Source organism: Capricornis sumatraensis, chromosome 1, assembly GCF_032405125.1.
Source record: "Capricornis sumatraensis isolate serow.1 chromosome 1, serow.2, whole genome shotgun sequence".
Lineage (NCBI taxonomy): Eukaryota > Metazoa > Chordata > Mammalia > Artiodactyla > Bovidae > Capricornis > Capricornis sumatraensis.
In genome coordinates this window covers 73,713,663-73,726,308 of record NC_091069.1, presented here as the reverse complement: position 1 = coordinate 73,726,308, position 12,646 = coordinate 73,713,663, and the positions used below count along the sequence as shown (strand labels likewise).

Here is a 12,646-nt window from a genome sequence, read left to right as displayed (position 1 = left end):
TAAGAACCCTCAGTGGAAGGAACCACAAAACAGTAAATTATGTTAAACAATATAAAAACAATAAAAAGATGTCCCCAAAACCTAAATGAATTTAAATAATGGAGATGAGACTATTAAGTGTTTTAACTTTCCATGGCAAACAGGCTACTCGATAAATGTTTGCAGGCAAAACTGAACAAAAAGTGAAAAGTGTTAGTTCAATGGGGGAAGGTGAGCTGTTACCTAGGTTGACCGTCAGTTTCACACGCCCTGCGTCCAGCTCCAGGCGGAGGGTGTCTGCTGAGTCTCTGGAGGTGGTTGCCATGAGAACGCCATATGCACGCTGGGATCGAAACCGTAAGGACACATCCTCAGCCTCCGTGTGCATCACCACCGGGAGCTGGATTTTCATAAACATGCTCCCATCATAGCTCAGAACCGTTGCTTCTATAGTTGGGAAATGAACATAAAAGCTCTGGGTCAGTTTAGTACATATGAACTTTGAAAAGGAAAAGTGTGAACTATTAAAGGTTCCCATATAGAAAACAAGACACAAACTCGACTCATCTTCTTCCAAAATGAGCAATTTTTTTTTTTTTTAACTGGAAAGAGAAGTCACAGGAGAAGTATCTCTTAAAGTTCAAAGCAGAGGTGGCTGCACTTCCCTTTCTTTACCTAAAACAAATTCTATCTATAGGATTCATCACGTAGGATTAGCCATGTTCATGGATGCATATCTTTTCTCAAGAGCAGAGATCATATTGTGTTGTGTGTGTGTGTGTGTGTGTGTGTGTACAGCCATGGTGCAAGCCTGGCTTGAAGTACTGGCTACTATTTGTGCTTATTTCTATACGGCTAGGCCATTGATCAGCTCTGTGAAATTAAACTTGGCTCGAATCCTTCACTTGCAAAATGAGAGGGTGCTATTAGAGCTTCTCTAAGGCCTCTTCTTACCTCAAAAGCCCATGATTCTAAGGAAAGTTACTTTTATCATTTTTTAAAAATAATTTTGTGCCCCAATACAATCAAAAAAGAAACACTAAAATTATGACTTAAATAATGGAATCAAGTCAACACTTTTTCAAAGGTAATGTTCAGAAACAGAAGAACAATTGGTATTACCAAACAACAGGTAATACATGTTCTGAGTCACTGGGGTGAACAAGGTAATTCATTTTCACAAAGACACAAAGTGTAACTTCATATTAAAGTTCATTTGCAGATAAGGGGTAACTTAAAGCATTACCTGTAAGCACCACCCTGGTGTTCTGAAAAAATTAAGCTATCGCCAAAAAGTCAATAACTATATACCTGGGTAACACTGAGTGAGGATGGGGGTGGAACTGAAGAGCTTGTACGGTTGTGTGCTACCAAAGAAAAGTAGATGGCTTTAATGGAGAAGTTGCTTAGTTTTGCATGAAACACAGAGAGGCAAAGAGCAAAACTGTTGATTTCAAACTGACTGCTTTAAGAAATAGTTAGCACCCCTTCATGTTAAACACCATATGGTTGTGGAACAGTGAAACAAGTATGAATCATGTTGCTTTGTCATGGGTTCTGATAACTCAGAATACCATTTAATAAAAGAAAAACTACCTGAAATTAAGACAAACTAGGAAGTTCTCATTCTCTTGACTATCGACAGCAATTAACTTTAGTGATACAACCGTGCCTATTATTAAGACTATATTTTGGAGTTGTGGTTTTGCAAGACTATCTTCTCAAAATCAGGAAAATCAAGTATTGCTTCTAACAGACGCCAATCATTAGTTATCATCTCGGGGTTGAATGCACATCCAGAATCAGTAAGGGTTCCAGAGCTCCCTGCATAGGACCTTTCTCTTCTCTCTACCTCTTAACGGATCTGGGTCAACTCATATGCTCACTCTCCCTAATACTTATAAACAGTCCTGACTTCTCTCCTGAACTCCCTCAAACATCCATCAGCCATTGCTTATTTGACATCTCCAATTTGAATAAGATACACACACCAATAAAGAACAAATTCTCCGGCTCCAATGAACGTGCTCCTGCTCCAGTGTTCTCCATCTCTGTAAATGGCTTAATGCCATTACTCAGATCTTAACCTTTCTGCTTTCTTTCTTACCCTCTCTGCCATGTCCAATCTGTTTGCAAATCTGCAAGTCTTGTAGACTCTAGTTCCAATCCACCTTCTGAATCAATCAGTTTGTGCCACTGCAGTACATCAGACTCTGCTCCCATGTCTCACATAGATTAATAAGGATCTCTAGCTCAATGGCCTCCCTACTTCTATTCTTTCTCCCTACACATAGTGGCCAAGCTAAACTTTTAAAGGAGCCATTCTGATCATATCACTTCATTACTTCATCTAGGCACATCCACCCCACCCACCCCTAATCCTTCACCTCCCTACCCTTTGCCAATAGATTCCCACCACTGCAGTTCGAATAAAATCTGTATTCCTTTTATTAACCTATAACGTTTTGTGTGAATCAGCCCCAGTCCATCTCTCTGCCTCAGCTTTTTAGCATGTCCTCCCTTGTTTAGTAAATTCCAGCCACACTGATTTCATCTCTCATTCAAGTATTTGCACCTGAGGCACATTCTGTCTTAAAAGGTTTTGGACCCAGATCTTTATATGGCTGGTTCCTTCAGCAATTCAGATTTCTGATCAAGTGTTACTCCAGGCATACCTGTTGCAAGCACTCCTTTAATTCTCCCTCCAGTTATTCTATATCTACTTAGCATTTTTTAAATTACCATTTCTTATGTGTCTGTAATCTCTCTTTGGCCTTTTGTATGCATATCATTACAGCAGAGGCTGAGTCCTCCTACTTCTTTCTCTATCATCAGCCAAGTGCACCGGGCACACCGCAGAGCCTTGATAAAATTGACTGAATTAATGATTGGACTTGATACTGAAGGTATGTGAAAGAGCTTATTTCAATTTGGATATCATGTATATGTAAATACTCACTAATGAGATTAAGTATTTATGCTGTCTATTATAAGTGAATCTAATTTTGGTGATGTATATGAACAAAATATTCCTTAAAGTCTACATTGGAAGCCATAATAATGTCATAAAAGACATTCTATGAGAGGGGTCTGTTTACCAAAATAGGGGTCTCATGGCTAAGCATTGACCTAAGCACTGAGAAGAAAAAATATAACCCCCTTAAAATATGGTGGGTTTACATCATATCACATATCTATCAATGGATCATATTTTTCCAATAAGGCTTCCCTAAAGAAAATCTAGTAGGATTTGCTCAAAAAGTAAAGCATGACTGTAAAGTTGCAATAAACATTAGGAAAAAAAAAAAAACCTGCTTCTGGTATAATCTTAAAGACACTTGATCTCTACCATACCCCTTCCTAATTTACAGCCAATCACTGTCCCTATCTATAAAGCAATGTATATTTGAATAAAAATTTAAAAGCCATTATCAGTTACTTTGGTGCTATGTAGATACAAAGGCTAAAATATTTTTAGTTTTCTCTTATTTAATCTGTAAATCTACTCTCTACTATTCAACTATCATTTTTTAAAATTATCTCATTCTTATATGAAATATAGCTTAATTTGATTAAAAATTAAGTAGAGGGAACATTTTTTTAGAAATATAGATGACTGACAAGGGATTATAAATATTGTATAAAATACAACCCAAAGTAAAAAAGAAAATAAGTATCATTGGCCTTTAATAGTCTCTGAAAAGCTGCAGGAATGAAATAACAGTAAAGTAATAAAACTCGACTGCCTCTGAGTGCCATTTTAAACAATTCTTAATGTGAAAATAACCTGTTGATAAATGACAAATGAATGCCTAAATGATTCCTCATAATTAGAGTTAACGTTTAATTAGACAAGAAATGGAAAATGTACAAGGTTGTAGTTGAGAGCTGCCAAATACATGGTAAACAACATTCTGACATTTGAAGGTTATGCTATTTGGCAGCATCCTTTAGACATTAGTAAACTTACTTTACCACTTAGAACACAAAAGAGTTCTTTAAGAAGCTAATTTCAATATAGCACTTCTCAGCAAGGGAGAAAAATTTTCAACTTTGTCTCTTCTGTCTCCTTCCTTGTCGTTAAGTCTGATAAATTTGCTTTTCTGTGTTATTCCTTCTTGCGGTCTAAAGTGTACACCTGTGCTCAGTTTTGCCAAAAGGCAGTCACATATTGTGATCAACGATGAAAATCAGACAGGGAGCCAAACTATATTGCTCTGACATCTGTCCCTCCATCTGGTAGAGCTTTAACAAACAAGTGTAAAGTAGACCTCTGATGATCCCATGTACATACAACCAAAAATAATTTCTGTATGACCAGTCTCCACAAATTTTCAGATTTATAAAATGTAAAGCAGGAGAGAAGGTGCTGAATTCAATGTAGATTCAATTGGACATGATTTCTATGCTACTCTTCTTTATGGGATCAATACACATTCAAGCAAATACTATTTTCTTATTTGCCTAAGTCAGCAAATACTCTGATCTTTCTTATAAACTCTTTTGTTTATATAGTGAAGAATGATTTCCTATAATGTGATTGAAACAGCATTCCCCATGAGCACTGTCCGAGGACTTGAACATGCTTCTTTATAAATTAACATTTATTGCTTAATAATTGTAAAACAGAAACTTTGAAAATGCCTTTTTAAAAAAATTTCAAGAGCTGTCAGTCAACTCTTACGTGATCAACAGCCTTATGTGATCAGAGTATATGCGAAGAACCACAGTCAAAGCACTCTCTTTGGAATTGAAAACCCTGAAGGCTGGACATGATCTTGTGTTGACTGAACTAGGGCAGAGCTGGGAACTGGACAGCAGCCAAATTTTGTGGCAGTGAACATGACAAGCATCCCACTTCACTCTTGTTCTTGGGAGATGCCATAATGTGAGCAAGAAAATTAATTCTGAAAAGCAAAGACTTCTCACAATACACTGGTTAGTTCAGAAACAGAAAACACACAAAAATGACTATTTTCTCCCCTCAATACACAACCAACCTGGAGACAAAGAAATCTGCAGAAATTTTCAGCCACTTGTCAGTTAAAAATGTATGTTGAAACCCAGTGATGAAACTTGCTATTAAATTCTCATTTGCAAATCTGCATATGCTTGCCACCCCTCCTTCTAATTATTGCAACATATAAATAGCTCCTTTCCCTCATTCTGGTTTAGGGAGCTCTAGAATTTCCCTTCTTATTTCTGCCATATGCAGTAGTGGAATACTGCCACAGGGTGGTACACCATGCATATTTAACTGAAGGCTTTGTAATTTGTGTGATAGCTCAGTTATACCCTTTTCTAGCTTCACTTAAGCAGGAGGCATCAGAATAAGTGACAGCTCTCTGAGTGATTAAAATGAAAACAGAGTCTTAAATTACACAGGTCTCCTAATCGCACATCATACTTAACTATAATTTATCTTGCAAGCTTTGTCACTTTGTTGTTGTTGGCTCCTTTGGGCAATTTCTAAAAACTATACTATGCAAACAAATAAATTAGAAGGGGAAATGTACAGAGAATATACACCTTACACAAGAAACTATGCACAAATAATTAACCTCTAATGACTATTCACAGGAATTGCAATTAGGTACTAGGAGAATGAATGAATATGTTTCTATCTAGAGACCTATCTCATTGTAAAATCCAGAACAGTGATAGCATTTTGAAGGGTAATTTAAGATCATCATTAGATTATTAGGTTATGATTATTGATTGTTACAGTGATTAATGTTATCAATAGAACTGATAAGCTGATGAACCCTCTCAATAACATAAAGAATCAAAGCCACATTTCAACTTTAGATTTTGCCAAAAAAAAACACAAAAAACAAAAAAACACTTTTTCTGTAAAAAGTGTCAGCTTAACTAAATTAAACTATTTCAGGAGTGCAAAGGCAAAATGACTAGATGCGTATGGCTTGAAAAATAGATAGCAGGTTCCTTTAGGCTAAATGTCTAAGAGAGCAATGTTATTTGGAACATGAGAGGACAATGGGATAACTCGTCAATATTTTTTCATATTGATTTTTGTTCCATTGTTAAAAATGAGTAGCAATGAGTATAGTGACTAAAGCATTTATTTGAAACTCTTGAGTCGATGAAAAAACATGCTTAGACCTATTTGCTCTGCTATTTCTTCCTTTTGACTGGTCTCTGGATGAGCAGTGGCAGCTATCACAGTTTACTTTTCCTTTAATCCTTATTCTCCTTCTAATGGGAGAAGAAAACGGAAAAAAAAATGTAGCTTTGCCTTCTGCTAGAGAAGGAAAGGGAGGCAACCATTCAGCGCTTTCAGACACAATAAGCCTTAATATCAAATTGGTAAAGAAACCTTCTGTAATCAGTTGAGTCTTAGACCAAGGTAAGTGTCTCTGGAATTAGGGTGCATTTCTGAAAATACTGGTGTAACTTAAATGGTTTAAAATCACCTTACTCTTCAAATTTCAACCTTGAGAAGGTTGACTAAAGTAAAATGAACAGGCTCAGTGTCAGGGAAGTTGCAACTTACAGCTTAGCTTGCTTTGAATGCTATTTGACCTACATATTAGCACTAGATGCCAAAAGTATGCTGTATTCATTCGTTTTATTTTTTTTTATTTTACTTTCTAGCATCTGGAAATTAAAAACTGGGCAAAACAGTTTTGCCAGTAGACAACAGTGATTGTCTATGATACATCTTAGGCCCATACCCTCGAGGATGCCAAGGACCTTACTATGTATTCCTGTGATATACTTAAAGGGCTGTGCATTCCCAGAATCAAGCCCTTTGAAAATCAATACAGACTTGTCAGTAAAGCATCCCTGTGGCCACTCTGCTTGCAGAGTTTACTTCCCCAGAGCACATATTACATTTCAATGGTCATTTAAGGTGTGAGGTCCACACTGAATACGTTTTTCATCTCAGGGGAGTTGACTGCTAGGATTTTGTAATCATACCTCTTTCACAGGACCTGCCAAGATAGCCTGTTCCGGAACAATCGCAGACATATCTGTTCCACCCATCCCTGCACATGCCGTTGTTTTTGCAGGGGTTGCTAAGGCACGGTTTTGCTGTTTCTCTTGAGCAGGAGGGCTTCACGCCAGCAGTACTTTGAACTTCAGCCATTTGCCGGATATCTTTGCTCTGGCCATCAATGAACAGATCTCGTATGCAACCCACGTAGCCGTAGTTGAGCAGCGCAGTCCACACCTCGGTGGGGAAGACGAGGCCAGCCTTATTTTCTGGCAAGCCCCCCAGGTATAACTCATCATCCAGGTCCAGAATCTCACTCTCGCCAGGAGCGGTGTAAGGCGTGCGCAGTGTGTTGACAGAAATGGTACCTGGTGCAAAGACAAGAGAGCACACGAGTCTTTACAGAAGGCAAACTCGTCTAAACGTTACCCTTTCTTTCTGCCATCTGCCTGAGGGTGAACCCCGTGAGGGGTTTATTTTTCTTCCTATTCCTGGTGTACTTCCCAGGGAAATGTATAGAAACCTGAGGAATCAAGGAGCTTGAAGAATAAGGCGGACTGTCATTAAAATGGTTGTTATTTCACTTTGGGAATGAAAACCAAAGTGTACAGGCAAGAAGGACTGTTGTCAGCCTCCAAGAATTTAGGGGGAAAAAGGAAGGAAAGGAAGGAAGGAAGGCAGAAAAGGGAGGAAGGGAAAGCAGGAGAGAACAAAGGGAGAGAAAAGGCATACCTATCACTCTCTAATGGGTCAGCCAAGACGGAAGAAAGGAAGAGAGGGGATGGAGAGCGGATAAGGGGGTGCTTGTGGGGAGACAGTGAGGGAGAGGGAGAGAAGGAAAGAAGGAAAAATTGGCATTCTATATCACTCCCTGTAATAAAAGCCAGGCTCTCTTTGGCTAGTGTTCATTTGCAAAGCTGGTATGCATCTGCAAATCAATGAAAGCTTCTGCTGTGTCCCCATCTGTAATAGACTTCATTGTTGTTGTTGGTTTTTTTTTTTTTTAATAGAATACAATACATTGACAGATTATAGCAAAACCTGACTTCATCACACTTAGCTGTATGAATCTTGATTAGCCCTTGTGGCCTCAGTTATTCATCCATAATGTGGGCATACTAATATGACCTACCTTATATGAGTGTTAAATGAAATAAGACAAGTAAAATATCCGGTTTGTAGTAAGCACTACATAAATGTGTGTAATTTGATTCATCTCAAGAACCAAGTCAAGTTAGGTGTTTATTTTTTTCTTTAAACCAAACTAGTTACGTATTTAAATTCATTTTTTTTCTTCCTCACTACAGTGTGAGGAGTAAATTACTCTATTAGTTTATAAAGATATAGAAACCCTAGTCTTAACATGGGATTAAGAGGTAGACATTTACATGGGATAACTTGAAGATCACAGAAAAAAAAATATATTTATGGAATACATTAAAAGAAGAAATAGGGAAGGTAGAAGGCATTTTCTTGATTAAAACTTCCCCAGTGTACCACCAGATTACTCAACAATCCACTAATATTCTATTGCCAGAAAGATCTTTGCAAAAATGCAGGTATGATACCCGAAATGGACACCACACTGACCCGTTTCGAGATTATTCCAGATTTCTTTCTTAGGTCTAGACCATAAAGCAGACTCGAAAGGGTCTAACAAGAGAAAGTGTATTAGAAGACTCAGGGATTTAGGATGTAGACACACAGGAGACACCTGAAGACAGAAGATGGGGTACAAAATGTGGGGACAGAAAAGAAAAAGGTAATGTGTGTAGAGGGTAAGTGTGTGTGCTAAATCGCCTTAGCCACATTTGACTCTCTGTGACCCCATGGACTGTAGCCCACCAGCCTCCTCTGTCCATGGGATTTCCCAGGCAAGAATACTGGAGTGGGTTGCCATGCCCTCCTCTAGGGGATCTTCCCGGCCAGGGACCAAACCTGTATCTCTTATGTCTCGTGCATTGGCAGGCGGGTTCTTCACCACTGGGAAGCAGGAGAGTAGGAAGATGTGTTTTAGTTTAGCTGAGGCCCACTCAAGGGAACCACGGCCTGCAGTGAATGAAGTGTGCATCTAAGCACACAGGGCTGCCGGGGCCTGCACTGTGCCCAGGAGGCCCTCAAATCCCAGCAGAGGCGCACTCCCCAATGTGAGCAGTGTAATGGGATCTGTCTTTGTGAGGGAGAAGGGCAATGGAAGCTGCTGACAGGGACTGTGCAGCAGGCCAAGTCATTAAGAGTGCATTTGTCTCTCTAGACTTCCACAGAAAGAAATGGAAAAGGCTCCTAGGGGAGAACCACTCAGACGCATTGCTATTTTGGCCTTCCAAAGAGGGGAGTATAATAGGGATTTTGGAGGCAGCAAAAGAGGAAAATGGCCAAGTATTCATTTTTACTGTTCACATTTGTGCAGGTGTCTAGAAGAAAATTCATTAGAAATACATGGAGCAGAAAATCCTACTTAGGAAAATATTTTAAAAATCATTTAGGGGAAATAAAATATAAAATTCTGAGAGAATGGTGACACTGTTCTAAACAGAATTTCACCACATGCATTTTTAACTGTCCAAAATGCCCTAAGAAGTAAATTAAGACATGATCCCTAACCACTGCAGCAGCTAAAGTAAGTTAGAAAATGATGAGAGTTAAGTATTAATGATAAAAGGAAAAGTGGACATAAAAAAAAACAGCATACGTTGAAAGCAAAGTTTTGTACACCAGGAAAACAATGACTTAAGTTTTTAAGATAAAAGAGAGAGAGGTGCCATCCCCTATTTTTAATTAGTTCAAGAAGACTTCCTGGAAATGAATACATATTATTGAGACACAACTGTTAGGAGACACAGAGTAAGTTTTACAAGGCTGGGGATATCTTGTATTCCCAGACTGGGGATATTTTTAAAATATCCAATTTTCCCCATATGCCTTTTTATTCATGGAATAAGTTTGATTTAGCTCAGGACTGGTAAAACACTCTGAAAAACTGTCTTGTCCTCATTCATGGTGTTGATTCTGACACTGAGGATGAGGATGTTTGGAGGATTCCTGAGATGAGGAAATCCAGTGGCTTTTTTGCATAGCACTTCACTCGGTCTCCTCTGCATAGTTTGCAGAGTTCAGTACGCTCTGCGGTTTCCGTCTTCAGTATGTCTACACTCTCGGGGCAAATCTGCTGCCAAGTATTTCAGATAATCATCCATGAAGAGTTTGTCTGACAGAATGGAGTGACTGACTAGGTCTTCTAACTATGGTGCATTAGTGCCTGCTCTGAACAAAGTATTTAAGTTCAGATATTTCACTGTGACCCATTCCAGTATGGATCAGCTGCTAAAGAGTCTGCCTGGAATGCAGGTGATACAAGAGACGTGAGTTCAATCCTTGGGTCAGGAAGATTTCTTGGAGGAGGAAATGGCACCCACTCCACTATTCTTGCCTGGGAAATCTCATGGACCCTGGCAGGCTATAGTCCAAAGGGTCACAAAGAGTCGAACACAATTGAGCGACCAAAGATTATGTCTCTATGGATATTCTTGCTGTGGCCAGAGTAAGATATTCACTATAACTTTGAGATTAGAGTTTTCTGATCACAACTAAAGTTAAACCATAGTTTTCATGCAGCCCAGTGCATGCATACACACACACACACACATATGTTTACACACTGAAATATCTGTTTAACAGGAAAATATCTCTACTAATTCTGAGACACTCTGATAATGTTTTCTTATAAGTATATTAATACAAATGCTAGACATGACCCACCACACTCATTTCAGAACTAACTGAAAGGTTGCATTCTATGTTCAAAAAACACTGAGAAGTTACTATCATAAAGGGTAAGATTGCTCTTCTCCTTATTATCCCTTTGAGAGACAGTCTGAGACTTCTCATGGGAAGAAGAATAATGAAAGGTGGAGAAGAAGCAAAAGAATGTAATCCTAACTTCACATCAAATATAATCCAAGAAAATCAACACTTTCATTTAGCCCCAGTTTCAAGGTATGGAGTCTCCATGAACAAATGCATGTATTAGATATTATTCACTGAAATAGTTTACAAACAAACAGAATGAAATGACTGTGATCCAAAATCACCTACATGCTTTACATGCTTTGTCAATTCACTTGTATGTTAGAAGATCTTTGTAAAAGGAATGCCAAAAAGAAAAAGGAAAAGGGTAGGACTTGAGAGGGAACAGAAATTATTGTTTTTATGTTTTGAAGATTCAAAGAGTAAAAATTTGTTTGAAATAATACCTATATTTTATTAGTTAGTCAAACTCAAAATAGAGATTGATATTTTAGGCTCCCCATGTGCAACTGTCCTGAAACACACCTGTTTCTGGTAAAGGATTTGAATCCCTAGTTCCTTAATGATTTTATTATTGACATGGATCAAGGGACCTTTTTACCTAAGCAAAAAAACTCATGATGGAATTTCCAAATTCAGTCAAGTCAACTTAACACTTCACATAGGAGAACACTGAAATTTCAGTATTAACGTTCTCAGGTGCCTATAATTGAATTTTAAAGGCAATGATTACCAAGAAAATATGAAATGAATATTTAATTCTTATTCTTTGATAATTAAAGGCCATGAGTGGTTGCTGCAGTTGTATATATCAATAGAAATTAAGCATTTCCAAAGGTTGAGGTATGATCATATGTAAACAAATACTTAAAACAAAAATCTGAGTGTGCTACTGGATTATCCTCCTATCATTTTTTCCAGGAATGACAAATACCGGCATGTTCTCCTTGAAACAGCTTGATTATTTCACACATTTTACCTTCTTCCATTATAATTACATGAGAAGTTTCTGGCAAATAAGACATTTTATGTAAATACAGTTATATCTGAGCTGCTATAATATGTAGATGGCAGTCATATTTGGGGACTTACTTGGATTGGTGTTTCATGCTTCAATATTTAAGAATCCAAAGTACCTTGCTGTGCTATTTTACTTTTAAAGAAATGAAATTTCTTTGAAAACAAAGGTATTTATGTGCATAGGACTTTTAACATCTTAATACAGAAATCACATTAACTTGTGTGTGCTCACTCCCTTAGTTGTGTCTAACTCTTTGAGACCCCAAGGACTGTAGCCCTTAAGGCTCTTCTGTCCATGGGAATTCCCAGGCAAGAATACTGGAGTGGGTTGCCATTTCCTTCTCCAGGGGGTCTTCCTGACTCATGGATCAAACCCACATCTTCTGCATTGGCAGAAAGATTCTTTATCACTGAGCCACCTGGGAGGCACCCACGTTAACTTATATTAACATTTAAATCTAGTTGTTTTCATAGTATGTGCAAGAGGTAAAACAAAAGTAATAAACAAAGTAATAAACTAAATCGACTAGGTAATATTTAAAAATATCCATAAGCATAAATAATATAAATTCACCTTAATGTAAAAATATATGTAGGGGAAATCTTAGCTATAAAAATGGAAATTAGCTTCATGTTTTGGTCTGGTATTTATAAATTGTTAGTTTCTACTCTTTTTCTCATCCAGTTCTTCCTGGCTATTCTATTTCCCGATTAGCTTAGAGGGTGAAAAGAAACATGAAGCAAAGGTGAGATTTAAAACAAGTTAATTTGGTTTCAAGTTTGAAATTACTGCAAAAGTTTAAGTGATTGAGAAATAAGGGAATAGAAAGTGTGTTCTAAGGGGAAATGATTTTACCTGGTTGAAGGAAACCAATTTTCATG

The 12,646-nt window shown here is 37.8% G+C and overlaps 1 protein-coding gene across 17 annotated transcripts in view; it reads right to left on the bottom strand.

The window, feature by feature from the left end:
- Nucleotides 1-12,646, bottom strand: part of NRXN1 (neurexin 1) — a 1,215,464-nt gene that overhangs the window by 647,830 nt on the left and 554,988 nt on the right. For all 17 annotated transcript variants that reach the window (XM_068971240.1, XM_068971223.1, XM_068971278.1 and 14 more), the window contains 2 exons: nt 6,922-7,305; nt 223-426 (listed from right to left, as the gene is read on the bottom strand). In XM_068971240.1, the coding sequence (XP_068827341.1) occupies nt 223-426; nt 6,922-7,305 (588 nt within the window). The remainder of the gene's footprint in view (nt 1-222; nt 427-6,921; nt 7,306-12,646) is intronic.